This window comes from Gopherus evgoodei, chromosome 7 (genome assembly GCF_007399415.2).
Source record: "Gopherus evgoodei ecotype Sinaloan lineage chromosome 7, rGopEvg1_v1.p, whole genome shotgun sequence".
Lineage (NCBI taxonomy): Eukaryota > Metazoa > Chordata > Testudines > Testudinidae > Gopherus > Gopherus evgoodei.
Window position 1 is genome coordinate 15,592,299 of NC_044328.1, and position 18,589 is coordinate 15,610,887.

The 18,589-nt window shown below is 38.4% G+C and overlaps 1 protein-coding gene across 4 annotated transcripts in view; it reads left to right on the forward strand.

Annotated features, from left to right (window-relative positions):
* The window catches only part of SLC18A2 (solute carrier family 18 member A2), a 70,207-nt gene extending 51,657 nt beyond the window's left edge, over nucleotides 1–18,550 (forward strand). For all 4 annotated transcript variants that reach the window (XM_030568328.1, XM_030568331.1, XM_030568329.1 and 1 more), the window contains 6 exons: nucleotides 5,110–5,188; nucleotides 5,639–5,690; nucleotides 6,162–6,225; nucleotides 7,126–7,245; nucleotides 7,877–8,010; nucleotides 13,130–18,550. In XM_030568328.1, the coding sequence (XP_030424188.1) occupies nucleotides 5,110–5,188; nucleotides 5,639–5,690; nucleotides 6,162–6,225; nucleotides 7,126–7,245; nucleotides 7,877–8,010; nucleotides 13,130–13,240 (560 nt within the window). In that variant the 3' untranslated portion in view covers nucleotides 13,241–18,550. The remainder of the gene's footprint in view (nucleotides 1–5,109; nucleotides 5,189–5,638; nucleotides 5,691–6,161; nucleotides 6,226–7,125; nucleotides 7,246–7,876; nucleotides 8,011–13,129) is intronic.
* Nucleotides 18,551–18,589: the final 39 nt, after the last annotated feature.

The following is an 18,589-nucleotide window of genomic DNA, read 5'->3' on the forward strand; positions in this document are numbered from 1 at the left end:
CGACAGTTGAGAAACACAAATCTAGAGGGATAGGTCAAAGGTGATGGCTATACAGTGTGTTACCAACATACACCTGACTTTGGTCAACATAATTTGCAGCCTTGGGATCCTACTGGCTCTTTGCTGCTCCTGGAAGCCCCAGACAGTACTGGAGCCTATGATGCTTATCATCACCCTCTGAATGGGCTAGAGACTGCAGTCATTTCTATCTGATGCAGACTTTCATTCACACTTTTCATCCAGTCTGCACTGTTGTATCCCTCTCTTTTATGGGCACGCAGACAGCCAGTTAGCTATAAAATCTCTGTTAGTAGCTGTACTCTACTTGCTTTACCTGTAAAGTGTTAAAAAAGTCCACAGGTAAAGGAAGAGAGTGGGCACCTGACCAAAAGAGCCAATGGGAAGGCTAGAATTTTTAAAATTGGGAAAAAACTTTCCCTTTGTGTTTGTTGTTCTCTGGGGAAGAGAGGAACAGGGCAGCAGTTATGCTGTGAGAAGCTGAAGGCCAGATATGAAAATCATCAGAATCATACCTAGAAGTTTCTTATTTGGAAACCCAGTTATGTAAGTAGATCAGAAATGTCTAGAAAGATGTAATTAGGTTTATTTCTTTCATTTTGTAAGGCTTGTGGACTTCTCTGTGCTAACCCTAAATTCTTTTGTTTTGCTTGTCAGCTTTAAGCTGGACCTCAAGAAAGTTATTCATTTTTGTAAATGCGATTTTTTAATCTAGTCAAAGCCTAGATCCAGATGTATTTCTTCCTTGTTGTTTTAATAAAATTTACTGTTTTTTAAGAACAGGATTTGGATTTTTGTGTCTTAAGAGATTTGTACACGTTTTTAATTAGCTGGTGGCCACAGCTGATTTATTTGTTTTCCTTTCTCGGCTCTTCCCTGGAGGGGGAGGGGTGAAAGGGCTTGAAGGTACCCCACAGGAAGGAATTCCCACTGTGCCTTCCTGGGTTTCCAGGGGTTTTACATTTGGCTGGTAGCAGCATCTACCCAGCCAAGGTCAGAGAGAAGCTGTAAACTTGGGAGTTTAATACAGCCTGGAGGGGCCAATATTAATTTTTAGAGTCCTTGCAGGCCAGGCCCTCACCTTCTGAACTCAAAGTTCCAGAGTGGAGAATCAGCCTTGACAGGGCCATCATGAATACATAGCACCTGTACTGGCTTGTTGCTTACTTCCAAATACAGTTCAAGTATTGATTGTCTATCTGGAAGCTCCAAATAGCATAGAAAGCAGCAGTCCACCTGTTGAGATTAATATATCTCTGATAGGAAATCTACTGTACTCTGTAATACAATCAGGTACATCTGAATACTCCATGTTTGATGGGATGGCTGTCTCAGTTAAGAGCCCTTGCCTTCAGCGCTTTTCCGTTCATCAGTCCAGTAGAATCAGACTCTGGTCACCTTCAGACAATACTAGGCACATTCATTTCCATTTACTATTTTATTTACTTTTTGTGCCTCCTGTTTTTTTAAAGTTATATTTGTTTATTTAAAGTGTTTAACTAACAAGGCAATAACTGCTATAGACTTTATTAACAACAACTATCACATGAAATTAGTGTACTATACATCTGCAATGTTAATCTTCTATATTCCCCAGCCAATGAAATATTTTCTTTCCTTATTTGTTCCAAGTCTAGAGATATGGAAAAATATATTAAAAAAAAAAAAGACAGGGAAGATATTGCAAAGAAAATCTCAAGTTTTCAGTGTTTCAAGCTCTGTAGGAGTGTGTCATACAGATTAATATGGAACATTTTTCTTGTTTTTTCAGCTGCCCCAGAAAGAGCCTTGGCAGAGAGGTTATGTTTTACTGAGGCACAATCTCTCCCGGAGCTTTCTGGTATGCAGGGAAACTGCTTCCCCTCCTCTGCCGCTGGCTAATCAGAAAGGGGCCGGTACCATGGTTCCTCCGCCTCCCCATCCCTTTGAACAATGTGCACCCTTTAGTGCACTCCCTGGCATTCAAGGACTGCTGTAATTCCTGATCCTTGCATGGGGCCTGCTAGTTTTGTTTTTTTGAGGGGCTGCAAGGGGCAATAGTGAAGCAATTTTTTTGCCTCCATCGCCTCATCCACTCAACTTCCTAAGTGCCCAGGACAATCTCCCCCTAAATGTCTTCTGACTCTTTCCAGCTTATCCCCAAATTCCTGATATAAATCTTACAAGAACATTACAGTTAAAAAATATACAGCATTACTGTTAAACATGTCTAAGAAATTCAAAGATCTTAGTGTATGAAAAGGCAGTTAGGCATCCAAACCATCTTAAACTTTATCCTCGTAGCAATGTCTTGGGAAGGCCAGACACTAAACAGCCTTAATGTTTCATAACAGACAGATCCATCCCTTCAGTAATCACAAAACTAGGATACTTTACACAGTCTGATAGCAACTCTGGTGTTTACAGCTGTACACACTTCAGAAAGAGATACTGTGCAAACGTCCACTTAGGCAAACATCATTCTCACTCCCATTCACAAAGATACCACTTGTCATGAACTAAGAGTACCATTAGATACAGACCTAGTATATCTACCCACACAAGCCTCCTAAGCTTACAGCATGACATTATAACACTCACATGAAAAACAAAGGTTAGCACAGTCACAAAACACCACCATGTCCTGGGTACCTACCCAGAAAAGTCAGATTTTTCCCCCAGCTCCCATCATCCCTGGTGCAGTGGGGAGAGAAAGCTCTATAAAGCTGCTACTCTTCCTTTGTGGGCAGAGAAGGGTGAAGTTGAGTTGATGCAGAGGGGGAAGTAATCTGCTAATATGAGTCAGCAGCAGATTACTCTGCCCCCTTGCTCAGGAACAGAGATCCAGGGAACAGGCTTCTGGGATGCTCTTGGAGCAGGAAAGTTGCACACCACACCTTATTCAGAGTTAGAAGGAGAGCAACTGTCTCGCTCTTAAATATCAGATTCAAATATTAAAAACATTTTCAGAACATTGCTTTCTGGTTCATGTTTAGTGCTCCATGCATAGTATGGGCAAAAAAAATGGGGATGGTACATTAACTTTACTGTATCCATATAGTTGCATAGCAGCAGCTTACCTTATCCAACATCAGAATGAATGCACTACCTCAGCTTCTGACCTGAGGCCTCAACTGATCTGGGATTGTTGAGGACTTGCTGTTTTGGCTAGAGGACTAAAGCAAGAGCCGTTCCAGGACAAACTGAGTCCTGTAACCCTCCCCAGTGCTCAGCAGTCCTCCTCTCCTCAGCATAGCATTTTTTTCACCATCTTTCCAGGCAGCTCATGTCCTCCCTACTACAGTGCTTGGGACCCTGAATAGGCCCTAAGACCAACTGTCCTGTTCCACTGGTTCCCAGAGCCAGTTCCTACAGCACCTTTTTCTCTGACTCTTCTCCTGCCTTCTTCCACAAACAGCCTTTCTCAGTGTCCTTTACCAGGAAAACATCAGTCCTTACAAGCACAGTACTATTTCTACCAGTTTTCTTCTCCTACTGAGGGCAAGGTTCCTCTTCTCTCTCCCAATAGGCCTGGCTCTCAGTCACCTGCTCTCTGTCATGTGATGCAGGGGAAGAGAGCTGGAATCACCAGGTACACTTGAACCTCTTAAAATCCTAGTTTACCCTCTAACACAGTGGTTCTCAAACTGTGGGTCAGGACCCCAAAGTGGGTTGTGACCCCATTTTAATGGGGTCACCAGGATTGGTTCAGACTTGTTGGAGCCGGGGGCCAGAGCCAGAGCCAAAGCCAAAGCCTGAGCCTACTGCCTGGGACCAAAGCCAAAGCCCAAGGGCTTCAGCCCTGGGTGGTAGGGCCCAAGTTACAGGTCCCCTGCCTGGGGCTGAAGCCCTTGGGCTTCAGATTTGGCCCCCATGCCTGGGACGGTGGGGCTCAGGCTTTGGCCCTGCCACCCAGGGCAGCTGGGCTCAGGCTTTGGACCCCCTCCTGGAGTCATGTAATAATTTTTGTTGTCAGAAGAGAGTAGTGGTGCAATGAAGTTTGAGAAAGCCCTGGTCTAACAAATAGTGAGTGTCAAGTATCAGAGGGGTAGCCGTGTTAGTCTGGATCTGTAAAAGCAGCAAAGAATCCTGTGGCACCTTATAGACTAACAGACGTTTTGGAGCATGAGCTTTCGTGGGTGAATACCCACTTCTTCAGATGCATGCATCTGAAGAAGTGGGTATTCACCCACGAAAGCTCATGCTCCAAAACGTCTGTTAGTCTATAAGGTGCCACAGGATTCTTTGCTGCTTTTACAAATAATGAGTGCAAATTCAAAATTCCACAGTCATAGTCTGTGGACTGCTCAACCTTTAGAAAAAGTCTTTGATCAAAAATAACATATCTTATAAAGTAAGTTTGAGGGGGAGATAGAAGGCTGGTGTTATTACAGGGTCAGAGTTAAGGTTGGTTGGGTGACCTTAACTGCAAATTGCCTTAGATGACTCAGATGATTTTGTTCTTAAGTTTAGCTTTAACTCTGAAGATATTAGCTCTATAAATTTTTTTTAAAACCAGTAGTGTTCTTTAAAAAAAATTTTTTTTACTCTTAAGTTACTGAGATGCACTCTTAACTTTAATTCCTGCCTAACAAAGGACTGGGTTTTGGCAGGAGAGAGAGGCACCTGGACTCTGCCCCTTAAGTAAGTGTGCCTCTTTGTGCCCACCTGCAGAAGGGGTAATGTAGCAGCTCTGTAAAGATGGTAGTGCCATGCCTGGCAGAAGCAGCAGTAAAACACATTGGTGTAAGGAAGTTAGAGGGAGGCACCCCCTTGCAGTGGCACACAGAATGGGCCATGATTTGGCCCAAAGTTTATTATATTTATTCTGAATATAATTTGTTGTCTCTTTCTCACACACATACAGAGATTCTTATAGCTGATACTGAAATACTCTTTTTGAAGCGTCACAATGGTATTGCATTTGATGGATAATCTTGTTAGATTCCATGAAAGGGCTGGAACAAACCGGATATTTAATGCTTTGGTACAGGCTCCAGGATTCCATTAGATTGTTTTAATCACAATTGCCATGTCTGAACTTATTAGTTTTTCACTTCACTGAAATCATTGTTGATAAAATGGTTTTGTTTTTTTTTTCATATTTTCCAGGCGTCGCTTTCCTTCCAGCTAGTATCTCTTATCTTATTGGAACTAATATTTTTGGGGTACTTGCACACAAAATGGGAAGGTATGCTTAATTAAAAAACCACTATCCTTCAGCATATTCATATAGCATTTCCAATTTTTCCTCAGGCAATTACTTGATAATAGAAATCATTAGATTTTATTAGATATTATTAACCTGAAATTTCATTTAAATATATCATGTTACGTATTTGGTTTCATAACCCTGCACTACTACACCTCTACCCTGATATAACGTGACATGATATAACACGAATTCGAATATAAGATGGTAAAGCAGTGCTCCGGAGGGGGGGCTACACACGCTGGTGGATCAAAGCAAGTTCAATATAACACAGTTTCACCTATAACACGATAAGATTTTTTGGCTCCCGAGAACAGTGTTATATCGAGGTAGAGGTGTACCTTAGAAATAGCATTGAAAAATTCCAAACCATCTCTAACAAATCTGCATTTTTTTGATGTCTAAGAGATAACATTTTTCCTTTCATAGGTGGCTTTGTGCTCTACTTGGGATGATAATCGTGGGAATAAGCATTTTATGTGTGAGTAAAATTGACATGTCAGCAGAATGAACTACCAAATTCAACTCCGCTCAAAAAAAATTTATATATTAGCTTTGAGTATGTGTTTTGCTCATGAGATTTTACTAAAGTTGCATTTTTAAACATCAGTTTGTTAATCAATCCTGAGTGTTTTCAAAAAAAATTGCCTTCTAGAGAGTGCTTATCATGTTGCAGGAGGTGACCAAAGAGTTGAAGAATACGAGCCATAATTTCTTAGAATTGTCGCCTAATCAACAACTTTTATAAGTTGTAATTAAATGCAATAAGTATTTGTTATGACACAATCATGCAAAACAATTACGTTTTCATCTGTATTTCTGTACAAATTGCTCCATGCTGCCATACTAAACATTTAAATCAATTGTTTTAAGCATTTATTGTGAAAAAGACAATGATCCCATTAGCAAGATGTTATGGGTTATACTTAAATCTCTGAAATTTAATTTGCAGGTACCATTTGCCAAAAACATATACGGGCTTATAGCACCAAATTTTGGGGTCGGGTTTGCCATTGGTAAGTAAAATTACTTGTATGTACATATTTTGCTGTTTATTTAGAAAATTAACATTAGTACAGAATTACATAAAGGATTCTTTTTCTTGCCATTCTGAATGGGCAACACCCACGGTTACACTCTGAAACAAATTTGTCAGTAGTTTAGCAATAGTTTTAAGGCCTACACTCAAGGCTGTTCAGCCTAGACTTTCAGCAATTGGGCTAGATTCTGACCTCTGTTACCTGGGAATAACTCTATGACCTCAATGCATTGTTAAAAAACAAACAAAACACAAAACCCCCAGCACTTTACTATTGCCTCACATTCACATAGAAGCAAACACACTTGACTTACCGCTGACCCAGCGTAAATCCTCTAGCATATACATGTGCCCTCTCGTCACAGTACACATGAATGTGTTTGCTTATAATGGGCCATGCAGTGAAACTTGAGTGGGATTTTTTAATGATTACAGGGTATAGAGGTTGACAGATGGCTTAGTAATTTGATATTTAGCAGGTATTCTGAAGTGTCTGCAAACACAAAGGACTTTTAGTAAGTGTAGAAATTACAGTAATGTTTATAAACCACAAATATCATGCAGCTTTTTGATCTGATAACTCATGAGGCTTTTATACTCTCAGTGAAAACAGCTCACAAATCATTCATGTGAAGTATAGCATAATAATGACAGACTTGAAACTAGTACAGTCCTTTATGCTCATAGGCATAAGCAAAGATGTATAAGCCTGGACTGAATAGTTTTTCTATAGGAATATGTTATTAAAAGCTTCTTTAGATTAACAATTCTTCTAGTTTCATTTACATCTTTTTAGATCATATGAGGTTGATATATTAAGAGAGAAAAATGAAAGCTGTTTCATGAAATATAATTTTCCTCTTATCATCATAATCAGGAATGGTGGATTCCTCAATGATGCCAATTATGGGCTACCTTGTAGATCTGCGTCATGTTTCAGTCTATGGCAGTGTGTATGCAATAGCTGATGTTGCTTTCTGCATGGGATTTGCATTAGGTAAGGGCTTAATTTTCTCTTGTTTGTAATGCATCTAATAGAGGTGAAAAGAGAAACTAAAAAAGGGCTTGGGGCAAATACCCAGAGCACTAAAGGCTCTATAGACTGCAAAAATGGTGTGATTCTGCTGCATTAGGTTGCTATGGGAACAGAATGCTGGCAGCCTATATGGAGATTCCACACTTCCTATATGTCATGATGGGGAAGGGCAGGTGCCAGTCAAGGAACTTATGTCCCCAGTATGGGGGCATTATAGTACCCGAAGCTACAGCAGTAGTTTCTCCTTTGCCTGGCTGGAGAAGGAAAGGATTCCATTGACTTCCCCTCAGTGCACTGTGCCATGGAACCTTGTGCCTAGCCTATTTACTTAGGTGTGGTGCAAGAACAGTGTACAAGAGTTCTGATTCCATGACCACTGAAACCAACATATGATCTCCAATTACTTCAATGGACATAGGCTTGGTACCCAACAGCATTTTGTACTTAAACATGAATTTCAAATGCATACACTATATTTACTTTTCTTAAATGGATTTTTATATCATGAATTTTGTATTTAAAAATATTTTTGCCCTCAATGCTTTTCATAAATATTTTGCCGTATTTAGAAAGAGCTTTTTATTTCCAAAAGGTCCCTCTGCTGGTGGTGCCATTGCAAAGGCAATTGGATTTCCATGGCTCATGACAATTATAGGGATTGTGGATATTCTCTTTGCTCCTCTATGTTTTTTCCTTCGAAGTCCATCTGCCAAGGAAGAAAAAATGGTAAGCAGAAAATGTTATTTTGCAGTAACACAAATAATGCCGTATTTATACTTCTCTAGCACTAATTATCCAGAAAACCAAAGGACCCAGGTATTTTCTGCCATCTCTGCCCTTCCTCTTTGGAGTAGTAACTCCACTGTGTAACTGGAATAGCATTTCCTGAGACATTCTACAGTGTTTTAGCACCCCCTCCTATTGTTTTTGTAATAAAATGAGCAATGCATGGTTTATTTGACTGAAAGCAGTAAGGGCCCAAAAGTTGTTCCCCAACAGTGTAATGGCTGGACTCAGTCTGAAATGCTGCAGTGCCTCTGGTGTGGAAATCTCAAACTCAGATTTGCTCTATCTGCTTTCCTCCTACCTCTGAAAAAGTGTTTTGCTGAGGTTCATCAAGTCCATGTTTATTACAGACTATTTCTTTGAGTCATTTCTACTGTACTCTTTGGGTATGTCTACACTGCAGTGAAAAACCCATGCCAGCTGACTCAGGCTCATGGAAATGTTTAATTATGGTGTCGCCATTCAAGCTTGGGCTGAAGCCCAGGCTCTAGGACCATGCCAGGTGGGAGTGTCCCAGAGCTTGGGCTGCAGCCGGAGCCCAAATTGCTACATAACAATTGAACAGCCCCTGACCTGAGCCCAAGTCAGCTGGCACAGGCCGGCTGAGTGTGTAATTGCAGTATAAACATACCCTTAAAGGCCCTTTATAATGTATTTTGCTCCATCCCCATCTCCTCTTTATTCCTCCTTTTTGCAGCCCCTCTTACAAGTTAATTGGTCCTCTTTTCCTGGCTGTAGCTGCAGGCCTTCTCTTGAGTCTCTTTTTGTTTCTTTTTTCTCACATCATCATATGCCTTAATCTTATCATCTACATTATCTTCAGCCTTGTTTGCTTACAAGCTAGCTTTGTGCAAGGCAGTTGTTGGTTTCCCCCCGCCTTCTTGTGTCATGGCTTCTTGTTCACCTCGTTCTTTCACTGCTCTCCTATTCCTCTTGCCATAGAATATCAGGGTTGGAAGGGACCTTAGGAGGTCATCTAGTCCAACCCCCTGCTCAAAGCAGGAACAATTCCCAACCAAATCATCCCAGTCAGGGCTTTGTCAAGCCTGACCTTAAAAACCTCTAAGGAGGGAGATTCCACCACATCCCTAGGTAAGCCATTCTAGTGCTTCACCACCCTCCTAGTGAAAAAGTTTTTCCTAATATTCAATCTAAACCTCCCCCACCTCCACAGCTCTCCTCCCCTCCTTGAAATCTGCTGCTCCCTCTCCCTTCTCTCCAGAACTCCCTCTTCAACTGCCCCTACCCATTATCTCCTTTCTCCAGTTACCTACATTCCTTCTGCAGGATCCTCTCACCACTGGAGCTGATGTACTGCTCTTCTCTTATACCTCTTCCAGCTGCCTGGCTACCTCAGGAGACATGATACAGCCCCATCATTAAGTTCAATACAGCCAGAACAATGTAGAATGACCACTATTCTGATTCCAGGACCCAGACAATCCTACAAATCCTGTACGATACTGGCTACAACATCTCTCCAAGCCCCATAGAACTGCAAGTCTAGCCCAATACTTCCTTCTAGGGGACCTGCGTCCTTCCCAATTTGGAAGAATGCTGGCTCTCACCCAAGATGTACTCCTTAAGTAAGCCAGGTGCAGTCAGTTTTGCACTTAGGATAGCAACAAGTAATTATGCATGGGCCTTTGTGTTCCAAGTGCAGTGACATCTCTCTGAAAGGTAAGAAAAGAACCACCTGACATGACTCTATCACACTTAGTACAGGCACATGCGGAACAGAAAATGGGATGAAATACTTGCAGAAAATCTGCCAACTGTGGATTCGGCGTATATACAGTAGTACACAGACTCTGAAGGCAATTCCCCAGAGATTTCTGCGGACTACTCATTATGACCTCTTTAGACTGTAATGATCATTTTGCACAGTGATTAGAGGTAGGGACAGGGGAGGAAAAATAACTAACTACTGTTGTTTGCCAGAGATATACACTTAGGCAAACAAGTTCTATAGCTTTGTTTCAGTCTTTGCTATGTGCAGATGCTTGTTTCTTGGAAAATCTGTTTGAAAGGCAGTAGATTTGGTGAGAGGAAACATAAGAGGGACATTTCCTGTCGCAAAGAGAGCCAGCCAAGAAGAGAAAATGTAGGCACTTCAGGAGCAGGAAAGCCTAGCTGCACCTATGAAAAAAATCCAAAACAAACACCTGGGGTTCCCAAAAAGTGGCCTGAGGAAGGAAGAATAAGCTAGAAGCCAGGGAAGTATACCATTTTGAGAAAGAAGTATACTTGGTGAAAGTGATTCAGCTCAGAAAATAGCCAAAGCTTAATTGCTGGAATGCATCTATGAGGATTGTAGCCACTAGAGTAGTTATAGAACACGGGGGCAATTGCCCATGTTAGTGATTTTAGGGTCACGGATTTAAACTTACTGAGGGTTCTTTTTTGTTTTTATAAAACATGCATTTTTTTATCCCATAAAATGACATTCTTCATACAAGCCAGGATAGGTGATACATATTTTCAGTTCAGCTGCCATATTAAACTGATTAAGCCACATTGAAGGAAAAGGAAAACAGAATTCAAGCATAACATGCACAAGCAGCACTTTCCTTCTCTCTGGTCCCTTTCCCCCTTTACTCTTTGCAGTAAGGAGCAGGTTATGATGGATGAAAAATCCAAGACTGATGAAGAGATATGCAATGATACCATTTTTTCCCCACTGAAGTTCTGATATTTGAAGCACTCATGATGAAATGGAAAATGTAGCTACATCATCACCATTAGTAAAACTACCCATCATTCACTATAACTTGCGGCATTCCATTAAAATTCAAAAGTATGGGGAGTTGGCATTTAGTTCTGCTTTTGTGAACGCATCATGACCCTGAATACACATGTAAATAACAGACTGACCTGTGAATGAACTATAACTAGCAACCTACAAACCCAAGAAAAAACAGAACTATTTTTGGGAGCAAAGAAACATTCAGTATACATTTAAAAAAAAATGTATTGTGTAATTTCTAACTAAACTGAAGGATCTTTTAACCTTGTATGTAGGCAAGAAATTCTTATAGAATATATTACTCTAGTTTGATATACAAAGTTTTCCCAAAATTCAGTTTAAAAAAATCTCAGGGACAACAAGACCAACCAAAAAGATAATCCTTGAAACTAATTTGAATTTAACTCTCTTGCAATATATTTAGCAATCTTTTGTATATAAGCAGTTAGACAACTGCACCTTTTTCTTCAAAAATTATATTACTCTCTTGTGAGTAAGTAGCTGCATTGAAACCATAGGTCATGTACAGCATCATTGATACGACCATTTTGTTTTCCTGTGGCAAGAACAGTAGACGAGGGGAAAACACTGTTCATGCATGAGTGATCAAAGCCAGTTTCCTTCTGCCTGTGCTGCAGGTGAGCTTAAAAAAAAAAAAAAAAGTGGCCCACTGTGATGACAAGCTTAGTTTCAGCTGTCTTGTTAAGGGCAAAAGGCCAATTCTGGATTGGAGAAATTCTCATATAACTATTTATACTGATGCAAAAATACATTGTCCCTTACCCTCAAAGATCTTAAAGTCTTGTGTGCAGATTGCTATTTTGCAATTCTATGGAATTAAATCCTAACCCTATTGCAGTCAAGGGGAGTTTTTTTCACCGACATCAGTGAGGCCTGGATTACACCTATGATGTGTAAGTTCTTCAATCAGACATTAATACAGCACCTCATGAGGGGCCCAACCTTGATTGGGGCCTATAAATGCTACCATAATGCAAATGTTAACTGCATAGTTCACTATTCTCTAAGTAACATGTTGCATGTCACTGATCTGGCACTGCTCTGCTTTCAATTTTGATTAAGAGGACAGAAAGGCGATTTCCTACCTTATTCACTTTGCATAATTAATAAAAAGCCATAATCAATAGAATGATAATGATTTGTAGTTAGTGGCCTTCCATTGCAATAACTGGATTTTTATAGGTTAGCATTAAATACAAATAAACAGGCCACCAATCTCTGTTCTCACAGATAAAACCTGATATTACAGTTACAACTCGCAGTGGTCTAATTTCAGTCAATAAAATGTACACTGAGATATTCCAGGAATTTGGGCTACCAATTTCATTGGTATCTAAAGGTATGTCTACACTGCAATTAACCCCCGCTGGCTGGCCTGTAGCAGCTGACTCAGGATTGGGGCTGTAGAATTGCAGTGTAGACATTTGAGCTTGAGCCCAGCCTCTGGGTTCCTCCCCTCTTGCAGGGTCACGGAGCTTGGGTTCCAGCCTGGGACCAACCGTCTGCATCACGATTTTATAGCCCGAGCCCCGTGGGCCTGTGTCACCTGACAGGTCAGCTGCAGTGCTTAATTGCAGTGTAGACATACCCTAAGAGCAGAATTTGGTCCACTCCATAAGAGTAGAATAAATGCTACAAGTTTGAATTGGTTTCTGAAACCAGAAAAAAAAATGTTCTCTATGTGTAGGGGGTAACTGGTAACATTCTGAACAGTAGTCATGGTGTGGATTATTCACAGAGCTGTGATGTGTCAGAGGTGGAGGTGGTGGGGAAATTAAGTGACCCATGATAGAACCATTCCTTAAAGCAATGGTATTCTGCTCTCTTGTGCTTTAGATTAACAACAAAAACGAGGAGTCCTTGTGTCACTTTAGAGACTAAAAAATTTATTTGCGCATAAGCTTTCATGGGCTAGAACCCGCTTCATCAGATACATGGAGTGGAAATGATGCAAAATGTAACTGTAAATTCATTATCTGTAACACACTGGAAAGATAACTTACATTTCAAGTTAGTGACACTGGGTGAAATCCTGGCCCCACTGAAGTCCTATAGATAGAAGTTTTGCCATTGACTTCAGTGGGGTCAGGCTTTTACCTATAATATCCTTTATGGGCTTGATCCTACTCTAGCTGAACTCAACAAAGGTTTTGCCACTGACTTTCATAAAGAAGAATCAGTCCCTAAAACAGTGGCTGAAGTTGTGTGGCTTTTTGTGAAAAACAGTCAGCTGCAGAGATCATTAAAATGTTTAGCAGATATGCTAATACCCCTGCTCTTTTTCTCTTTTAGGCAATACTCATGGATCATAACTGTCCTCTTAAAACAAAAATGTATACTCAGAACAACGTCCAGTCATATCCAGTAGGTGATGACGAAGAATCTGAAAGTGATGAATATTAAAAGCCATATTGAGTATTTTGGTGTACACAATGCAGTGTTTCTTGTGAAACATCTCATACAGAAATATGTTTTAGGTATACTGTACTTTCAATGGTGAAATAGTAAAAAAACCAAAAGGTATATTATTTATTTCCCATGGTTATAATGCAGATTGCCAACTGCCTTATAAAGAGAAAATAGCTTTTATAGGGGGTTTGTATCGTGGTGAAAACTTTATTTTATGTATTTAATTTTATTAAATATTATACAGTATATTTTTGATTAACTGTGTAGTTAAATCTGTATAAACATTTGAATCCAAACTATAATTTTCTAAATCTTATTCATGGACAATGACATAAGATTTCCTAGTTTGGACTCATTAGTGGGTAATGAGTTCTTGACAGTAAAATGCTTCTATTAATTATTCCTTTGATTAAAAAAATGTGAAGTTCAAAGAGTACACAACCTATCCGACTCTCAGCTCTATTAAATGTACTGTGCTCTTTGAAGCACATTCACAAGAGATAAAGTCTAGAATTAAGACAGCACTTTATTACCAGTTGCTCAGCTCAGGGTCATACAGTGCCATCAATTTTAGTTTCTTTGCAGAGCTCCCCAGATGATTCCAAAGGTGAGCTCTGCATAAAATTGATGGCATACTGAGACCTTACGGTAAGAAAATACAACTTTTAAAAACAAAAATTGTTTTCAGACATATCAGTGTATTGCTAAAAAAGTTAAAACGTGTTTCTGAAGGATGGGTACTGCTCTAACTCCAGTCTCTTGCTGGCTCATCCACTAAAGGGTATTGTCATAGCTTCAGAAGAAACTGTGTATTTGCTCTCTCACACAGGAGATACTATGGTTTCCATCTGATGTATGAAGGAACGCTGGGCAAGTTTCAAGTCAGGAACTCACTTTGGATATATAGGGATGAATTGAAAGGCCAGTGTTTGTTGGCTATTAATCTAAAATAGCACTAGGCCAACTAAGGAAACAAAAGATAAGGTCAAAATCTGTATGCATCCCCCCTCTTAAATATAGATGTAGCTGCACTGAAATCAATTCAGCTACGCCAATTTAAACTAGCTGGGGATCTGGCCAAGGACCTGTAAATATACAACATAATCAAAGTTAAAACATTGCCATTACTTTTTTGCCCTGTAATATAGTATTAGATAGCCAGACAGTCTTGGTGCTGGGAAAACTGGACAGAAGAGTATTTGATATCTCCTGCTAAAATTATTTATGTACAAGTGAGCTATTATACCTTCAAGAAGCGTTGACATTTACAATTTTTATATTCAGATTTTATTTTTGTCATCTCAACTTTATTTCAGGTACTACTTACACATTCATTTCAGGATTTTTATGATTAGTTAAGATCATTGCAGTACCACAGTATTTACATTTAACATCTTACTTGCAGGGCTCAACTTCGGTAGCTTTGACTAAACTATTTTACACTGATTTGCCTACATGTCTAGAAATTTTGTTTGTATGTTTCTTTTATTTGAAAATGAAGTCAAATTATAAATTTAGTCAAAATGGAAAAGTAACAAATAGCTCATTATCAATACCTCTAGTTATTTGATGAGACTAAATCTAATGCAATGAAAATACTGCATTAGACAATCTTCTTATCTGAGAAAAATCAAACTTCTAAAGTAAACACTCAACAAAAAATTGAAGTATGTTTTTTAATCTAGTGTTGTTTACATGTAGTTTTTGTTTGTAAATTAAAATCTTTATGTGCCTTCTTTCATGTATCACCAGATGTTTTATGTACTACAGCAGATACTCTATGTTTACATATGGTTTTGTAAAGCGTACATAGTATGGTCAGAAAGTATGGAAATGCTGTGAATCAAATCTCAAGTATTGCTTTGTTCATAATTATGCAGTAAGACTACATAAAATAAATAAATAAAAAGTAATCTAAAATAAATTCATGATTTATTGCAACACGGTACGGAAACTATCTCAGCACTTTCTATTCTGTTATGGCTTGCACACACCAAGAAGTGGAAAGAAGGTAATCAGAATTTATCAAAAGCAACATTTAATTCATACCTAGTCTATTTATGATTTCTAACAGGCAGGTTAAACGTTTCCATGCCAGGAGACAAGATGCCTGTGTATAACCTGCTAATGTAAAATGACCTCCCAAGCAATCTGACAAATGATTTTTGTTCCAAATTTTAATTTTTGTAAACTGTTCTAATAAATAATGCAGAAAGATGTAGAAGGGATTACAAGGCATACAGGACACTGTTCACTACTGAATGGACATATGTAAGTAAGTGGAAGTTATGAGGCCACACCACAGCAGGAATTGACTCCTTACAAAGTATGAAGGATCAGAGCAGAGTCTTTGACAGAGTCTGAAAACTAACTTATGCTAGTAACTAATTTTGCATGTGGCTGTCTTTTATTATATTTTATTGATGCAACAGGGTTGACAGCATTTCTGTAGTTTCCGACACACTTAAATTACAAGAAAATGATTCCTTCTGTGCCTCACAAAATATTTGGAGGACAAACATTTTTAATACAACAGAGACTGAGATTTGGCAAGTCTGTCACCAGTTCCTTCAGTCCACCGCATTGGTTGCAACACCAACTATATGTAAACTGCCATGAAGAGCAATATCCTTTCTACGGAGTTTTCTTTAATAGAAGTAGTTTGTATTTTCAAGATTAGCATTTTTTTAAAAATAGCTTCAACTGTGAGATTTAACAGTGAATCTGCATGACTAGGTAATGGTAGATATGAAATTCATGTTTTGATCACTGAAATGAGTGAGAAATGTGGTCTGCAAATTATGACTGTTCCTTTGGGATTTGGATTTTGCAATGTGTAATGAAACAGTAAAATAGATTATTAGCATTTTTCATGGCCTTGAAATTTGTTTCCAAACAATTCTTTGCCTTAAAATGTTATATCATACAAATCTGTAGATCAAAATAAAAAAAAAAAAATCAAACTTCAGCCCAAGGAAAGAAGTAAGTCTTTTACTTTGTTTTTGTGAACATTTCTGGTTGATATCAATTGTTCAGTAGAATTTATTGCCCTGAAGTTGGATCTATAATACTAACATTTAAATTTTAATTAGATACAGTATATTCATCTGGATGAAGTGCAATCACCAATTGCATTCATCAGTGTACTGTTTAAATTCATATTTAGATAACATAAGTTGCTACATTTAAAAGATTATATGGAGAAAAAAGGTAGAATGTCCTGTTCACTGGATTTATTTTTGCATTTTTCTTGATCAATTAAAAATTAAAAAAAAATGAAAATTAAGGGAGACATTCACATTGCTATACAAATCCCAAGTAAATGAGCTTTGTGGGAGAGATCCATGAGGAGAGATTCAGGCAGTCAGTTCAGTCCTCTTCAAGCAAGGAGCAGAATGCAGAACAAGCGGACTATGGCTCTGTGTATCCCCCCATTGTGGGGTTTCTAGTCAGTGTATCCAAACATATCATAGCTGTTCCCTATCACTGTGCCCCCAACCCACCCATATCCCATGGGAACAATGGAGACCCTCTGTATGGCCTCTCTCTCCCTCCCCCCCACCCATATACTAGAACCATGAAAATTCTGGGTTCTGTACTTTGGGTCTTCTGTGGCCATGGAGGAACAGGTGGATTTAATCTCAAATCAGTATTAACAACCCAATGGTACCTCATGGCTGTAATTATATTTACCTTTAACCACATGGGAAACTTTGAAAAACATTCTGTTTAGGAATAATTCTGCTGCTGTCATTTAGTGTCTTTTTCTGTCCCTATTTCCCCTAAAAATATTTGCTGCTTAGTAGCTTATTTGCTGTGCTACTCCTCCTCCTCCTGTAGTTCTAAATGTCTATTTATGACAAAGTACACATTTCAGGAGAATACAGATGGGGAATTAGCAGGAGGAACAAATAAAGTGAGTAAACTGCAAGAATTCTATTTAAAAAAATGTTACAGGGAATAAAAAAATAAAGCACGAGGAAGAAAAAATATAGGATAGATCAGAATTATTCTTAAACAGAGTGAATCAGATTGTTACCATCATTAGACCTAGTAGTATTTGGACAGAGCCCAGAAGTCTTAATCAAGGATGAGTCCTGCTATTCTAGGCATGCTGCAAACAGTGATAGAGTTACACCATGTATTTATTTGGCCAATGTTTTTGAAAAACTTCCATATTTTTTAAATTGTGCTGAATGTAATTAAAATACATATACTAAATACAGAGAATGCATTAAAGGCTTATACAGCAAATCAGTAATTTTACTTTTCTATAAACATGTATTCTCCCCAGCCCCCAAAAGGTACTGCGGTTTCTAAATTATCATACCTTAAAAAGTAATTTTTAAAATATTGCATTGCAGTAGTTTAACAGTGCAAAGAAGTAACTGATAATTTAGCAAAACTACTTTATTAAAGCTTGTTCTCATGATAAAATCATAGCCAACAAAATCATATCAGGCAGAGTTTCTGTAAATATTTGTAGCTGCCACCTAGCTACATATCACTAAATCAAATATATTCTCATTTTCTGTGGTATTCTTTATTTTCAGCTATTTACAGGAAAGCAAAGATTACATTAGGAATGTAGTATTACAGCTTTTCCTCAAGAGTCAGTGTTTATTGTAATTAATGCCAGATAAGATTTTTATGTTTTCCTTATCACTCAAATACAACTATTTCCCCTCCCCATTCAACATATTTAAAAATATTGCACTACATTTTTTATGTTTTACAATCATCATTAGCAGTGTTATATGAAGAAAATTATATCCAGCTTTTCATATCCAATGTATTACACAATTATGTAATTTAAAACCTTGAATGTGCTTTTGTGAAAAAACAAAATTTATGTTATTTCTGCAGCAACTTCATGCCTGGCGGAGTTTAATGATTTACTTGGATATATTTGAAAGCTCTTATGGTAATCCATAATGAGTTAACACTGATGGAGATTTAGTCCAGATTACCACCAATGGTGAGCTACTCAAAAATAAAATGTGAAAGACATAATATGCATTTCAATCAAGTAGACGGTTAAACAACTATTTTAGTCATTAAAAGGATTTTATTGTGTGACACTGTTTGCTGAAGCAGAATTTTAAAAAGTGTAATATATGCCTATTTGAGCATGGATAGTGTTTTCCACACATCAGCTAAATAATCATCAGGTGTCCCAAAACTTCACCAAAAAAGGGTGTTGCATGAGTGCAAATAATTGATTTTACTTAAAGGTACAAATAGGTTTTTCCTGCTGAAACTATTTTTTTTTTGTCCCTCACAAAATAAATTGAGAGACAAATTCAACAGAATACTATGTTAGTGGCTGCCTGCCAATTCAAA